General features: G+C 33.9%; 1 protein-coding gene across 1 annotated transcript in view; it reads right to left on the bottom strand.

Moving 5' to 3' along the window:
• Nucleotides 1-745: 745 nt before the first annotated feature.
• LOC148948658 (E3 ubiquitin-protein ligase UBR2-like) overlaps nucleotides 746-6,000 on the bottom strand; it is a 155,390-nt gene continuing 150,135 nt past the window's right edge. The window contains 3 exon segments of the mRNA XM_089094989.1: nucleotides 746-1,429; nucleotides 4,163-4,260; nucleotides 4,262-4,293. Of these exon segments, the coding sequence (XP_088951115.1) occupies nucleotides 1,230-1,429; nucleotides 4,163-4,260; nucleotides 4,262-4,293 (330 nt within the window). The 3' untranslated portion in view covers nucleotides 746-1,229.

The raw sequence follows: 6,000 nt of genomic DNA, 5'->3' as shown, positions 1-6,000 counted from the left end.
TGAACTTTCAAAATGACTGCAATAGTAATTAAAGCAATTTTATATTAAAAAAGAGAAAAGATTTAAAAACAAAACAGTATTTTTTTTTTCAGAATAAACTATTCAAACTGCAGTGAGATACCGCGCAACAAACAAAATTGACCGAAGTGAAACACGAAACTAATGTTCACCTAATGTTATATTTTCGTAAGATTCAAAACATTCAACAATTACATCACTGTAAAAAGGGGGTTCAGATCCTAAAAAAGTATGTGTTCAACCGGTTGCATAAATCCGACAAATTATTTTGCTATTTACATCAAAATAGGACACATACTTAAAAAAATCTTCATCTCACTTTACAATAATAAAAAATTGACTCGCACTACAATGTTCAAACAGCGACAGAGAGAAAGGGGAGAGAGAGAGAGGGAGAGAGAGAGAGAGGGAGAGAGAGAGAGAGAGAGAGAGAGAGAGAGAGAGAGAGAGAGAGAGAGAGAGAGAGAGAGAGAGAGAGCAGACAGACAGATAGAGAGAGAGAGAGAGATTGATGGGGCAAGGGCGTCGACAATTGGCAAAGTTTCAGTTTCCGAGTTTGTCTTACAGGGACAGGTAAGAAGTCTGTCGCTCCTTGCGGCAGTTGGGATCTAAGCCTGGACCCTTGATGTCAAGCAGAGATCAATCCACTGCGCTATTGCAGGATTTCATTACTGGTGTGCTGTGGTACTGTGCTGTGGTAACTGAACTTTCAAAATGACTGCAATAGTAATTAAATAAAATTTATATTAAAACAGAGAAAAGATTTAAAAACAAAACAGTATTTTTTTTGTCAGAATAAACTATTCAAACTGCAGTGAGATACCACACAACAAACAAAATTGACCGAAGTGAAACACGAAACTAATAGCTACTAAATGAAATAATTTTCTTCGCCTAATGTTATATTTTCGTAAGATTCAAAACATTCAACAATTACATCACTGTAAAAAGGGGGTTCAGATCCTAAAAAAGTATGTGTTCAACCGGTTGCATAAATCCGACAAATTATTTTGCTATTTACATCAAAATAGGACACATACTTAAAAAATCTTCATCTCACTTTACAATAATAAAAAATTGACTCGCACTACAATGTCCAAACAGCGATTTTAAAGAAGATCCGCATACACACTTTTAATGCCTTCTAATTAAGATTAAGAAATTCCGTTGCCGACATAAAAACGAATGACCAGTTCAAAATTAAGTTGGGTTCACACATGGTGCCAATCGGTTTGCAGAAGACTTTGACTCGTTTCCATTGCATGAGAAATGTGTTCCTGAACACTGTGAGATAACCACAGATGTTGCCACTTATTATAGCTTGTTTTGCATAGATGTAGCGGGTCTCCACGTCTTAGACCTTGATCGGTCTCTCCATATTTATCCAGGTAAGGGGGTGGCATGTAACAGCCTAAAAGAAAACATACAAAATTAGAGTTTGAAATAGTAAAGCTACGATTTCAGACGCCATATCTAGGAAGGATCGATAGAAAAACCCTAAGAAAACTACATGCCAAATGATGAGATAGGTAGTGATAAAATCATAATTATAGCACTGCTATCTAAAAATTACAAATTTGTGCAGTCCCCCCGCCCCCGAGGTTCCAAAAATTATGATTTAAAGATAGCGACGAAGACCACACTGCCTTTCTATAACAAACAACAAAAGCACGAAGAACAATAGGGAAATCTTTCTGCAAGACAGTGGATAAAATTAAAGTTATGCACAGTTATGCTATAGCGCCAGTTATGTATGCTATTTCTAATTACCCAAGTTAAACACTGTTCAACTTTTAAACACAAAATATGCTATTGACCAATCAGAGTCAATCTTCAAAGCAACAAACAACACAAGCACGAAGAACAATAGGGAAATCTTTTTGCAAGACAGTGGAGATAATTTGATCTCCACTGTGGAGATTGACTCTGATTGGTCAATAGCATATTTTATGTTTAAAAACTGAACAGTGTTTAACTCGGGTAATTAGAAATAGCATACATAACTGGCGCTATAGCATAACTGTACATAACTTTAATTTTATCGACAAGTGCATATTTTTGTAATTACTCGAGTTAAACGCTTTACTACTTTCAAGCATAAAATCTATTAAACCAATGAAATTTAATCTTTATGGCATAAAATTTTGAAACTGGAAAAGATGGAAGTTCTCAAACAGAAGCTTTTCCATCTCTAACAAGAATCTGATAAAATATACAAAGACTTAGACATAGTAGGGAATAATTGCGAAAACAAGCAGTGTTGCCACAAGCTTTTTAAAGATTTCTTTGATTTCAATAGCCAAATGCCACTGCCTTCCTACCATACTGATAAGAAAAGGAAAACTTTCTATTGACGGAATGTTTCTCAGAATTTTGTTTTCAAGGCTGTTGGAAAATTTCAGCAAGTTTTCAGGAAATTTTCTCTTCTGTTGGTAATAATGTGTAGTTGTAGAGCTGTAAAGTGTTTAACTCGAGTAATTACATTATAGAGCTGTAAAGTATGTAAGAACATACATAACTGGCGCTATAATTGTGCATAGTTTTGATTTTCTGGACAAGTATAACTATCAAGTGGCCCGGACATAAGTCTTCCAGAAGTTGTGGCCTTCACTCTCATCGTTTTCATATTTTTTTCATTACAAACTCACGTAATGAATGTCAACTACCAAAATTGTAACTATTAGTGAATCGGCAATTGTTCTGCTAGAACAGGAACTGACAAAGGTGGACACATTCATTATCCCCCAGTGGACACATTGACTAGTCCATAGCCCCCTGAAGCTCAAAATTCTGATTATTTGTTGGAAACTAGGCACATATGAATTGAAGTTATCAAGTATTTTGCGGTAGGTTGCATCAAGACATGGCTAATTGTAGACAGAGAAAAGCCAAGACAGATAGTCCAAGTAATTGAGAGGCAAATGTTTAAATGGGTGTGGCACGGGTAAATGGCAGGATTATGCATGACTCTCTTATTAGACACATACTTGTTTGTTAGTTTTTGGAAAGGCATACCTGCCTAGATTCTCAGGCATGTTGACCAAGAATTTAAAATTGACATAAGACCGTTAGATTCCCTGTAATTAGAGGCAAACAAGGCACGCCCGCCTATGGTCTTAAGAAGGTTGACCGAGAATTTAGAATTGACATAGAACCATTAATTTGCTTCAAATAACAGGCAAACAATCGTTTAAAGCCATCTTCATCTTCCAAATAGTATCATTTTGTTGCCTAAGCTCACCCCCACATTCTGGGAAAATTTTCAATTTTCAATTTCAATTTTTCAAATTTTTGGGTCACTTGTCCGAACCTCTGGGCGGGATGGCGCATATATATATATATATATATATATATATATATATATATATATATATATATATATATATATATATATATATATATATATATATATATATATATATATATATATATATATATATATATATATATATATATATATATATATATATATATATATATATATATATATATATATATATATATATATATATATATATATATATATATATATATATATATATATATTGGCAACACTACATGGAAGAATGTAACCGAGATAAAAGACCTAGTCCATACTCTCATTAATCCCAAAATCCTGGGGGTTATGGAAACAGGTTTCAAACCCAATAAACACCCCCATTCCAGCCCCGTTAATACTGCCCTGGGTAGTGGTAAGTGTAACCATTAACTAGTTTAACTATAGTTAGATAGTGTACCTAGGACTGAAAAAACAGGCTACACTCCTCCGCCCCCCCCCCACTAAAAATTCATTTGGTAACCCTGCTTCCCAAGCAAAGATTATTTTGGTAAACACTCTGCTAACCCGAAAAAAAAAATCTTGATAAGGTCCGGCCACTAACTCTCATCCCCTCGTCCCTGAAATTGCACCCACCCCCTGCGTTCCAATTCGGAAAACAATTGGAACGCATCGACGGAAATCGTCACTCTTAAACGGGTTGAATACCCGTTGCATGCTTTTCACTATCCATAAGTCAGGTTTATTTTTTTCGGATAAAATATATTTTGGCACAATGGACTTCCTTGTAAAAAAAAAAAAGAAGAAAAAAATGCACCTTTGGAAAAAAACGAAAAAACGTCTTCGAAAAAACGAAAATAAACGCACCTTTGGACTGACCAGCCAGAAGTAGAATCTTGCATTCTCTTACTCTAAGGAAGATTCCAACACCTGCCCCGCAATAATGGGCGTGGTTTGTGCAACAGAAACTCCATGTAATTCGCTTGACAGCAATAGCTCTGGAAGGAAGCAGTAGTTTAATGTTCATCTAGTTTCTTTTCTTTTTTTCAAAATACAGAATTGCAAATAAAAATAGGTTAATTCCCACCTCCTCTCCTCTCGGTGACTTTCAAATTTTCTTTAAGAATATCTCATAATTTATTTAAAGTCACCTACTCTTTTCTTAAAAAAAAAAACTTCTTCAAAAAAATCCATATATTAAATTTATATAAATTTGAGCATTCCAAAATATATCAGGTTATAAAAATAGAGGTATACTACATTTCAAATTTCATATACCTTTTAGGTTCATCCGATATCTCAGGCTGCCCTTCCCCCTTAGGGCACCCCTTCCATCGTGACCTTAAATTACACTTTTCAAATCTTTTTTCATCAACCTCTATTTCCCCCGATATATACTTTACTTTTAACCCCATCCCCCAAAATAGCAATATATATATATATATAAAAAAAAAAAAAAAAAAAAAAGAGAGAAAGAAATGAAAAACTCTACCTTTACAAAAAAAACTAATAGGTAGAATGTCTCCTTATCCCTTCACTTCATTTCCTTTAACTTTATTACTCAGCTTACCTTTCCCCTTTGGCTACTCAATTCTCTTTAAACTTTATCTTTATCCTACTTATAAAACTTACTCAATTCACTTTAAAAATTTATCTTTATCCTACTTTTAATACTTATTTCTTTATCATTCTTTAATTCTTTTTTTAAATAACAACAATTCAATTTCTAATTAAAATTTCTTACAAAAACTTTTTCTTTCTCTCTTTCTTTTCCTTTTCTTTTTTTTCTTCTTTTTTTCCCTTCCTTCTCTTTTTTCCTCTTTTTTCTTTCTTTCTCCTCCCCTTTTCTCTTTTTTTTTACTCTCTTCTATACACATTCACTTTTTTCCTTTCTTTTTGCCTTTCCTTATATTTACTAGCCTATCCCACTGAACTCTTACCTTTTTCATCACCTCTGTTGGGTTCGTATCTTTTATTTGCGCTTTCCAAACATAATAGCTGAAATGTGTGAAAATGTATGTCAAATCTTCGTGTTTTTTCATTTGATTGGTTTCCATGCATAATTTTAATTCTACAATCTTTTCTGCGTTGACCAGTTCCTCATTTTCTTGTATTTCACTACTTAACAGTTGTTTCAATTCTTCTAATTCTGTTTTTACGCTTGTGCACTGAAGAATTAAATGTTCAAGTGTTTCAATTTGATTTCCACACCTTCCGCACATTCCAGTCGACTTGGTGGGGTCTATCCGTTGTTTTCTCTCTTCAGTTGGCAGTATTTTGTGAACTTGGAAAAACGCATGCTCTTTAACCTTCGGTGGTAAGAAACTAAAGTGTATCAGATCGAAAATATTTTTCAGTCTTTCATCGTCAAGATCACTCGTCTCTAGAATTTTTGCTGAAGGTAGGTTTTCCTGCGAAATGAACTATTGTTTCATATCCGTTTTGTTGATTTTTTTGCTATCAGGGTCTGCGATCCTTTTTTCCAGTAATTCTTTAACAGTTCCGAAATTTTTTTTACCGAGTTTAGGCAGTCACTCCTTTCATTTTTTACCCATGCGTTATACCAATTTTTTATAGGGTTTGTTTCTTCAAAATGGATTTCTTCGATTATTGTTTTCATGTAAAGTTCTTTTATCTTGGCTTCTGTGTTAATTATTTGTAGGCCTCCTTGGCTTTTCAGTAGAAACATATCTGTAAGTTTAAGC

This window comes from Artemia sp. Qi Xiang Cuo, chromosome 9 (assembly GCF_049724085.1).
Source record: "Artemia sp. Qi Xiang Cuo chromosome 9, ASM4972408v1, whole genome shotgun sequence".
Classification (NCBI taxonomy): Eukaryota; Metazoa; Arthropoda; class Branchiopoda; order Anostraca; family Artemiidae; genus Artemia; species Artemia sp. Qi Xiang Cuo.
The sequence above is the reverse complement of the archived record's forward strand: the minus strand, read 5'-3'. Positions and strand labels throughout refer to the sequence as shown.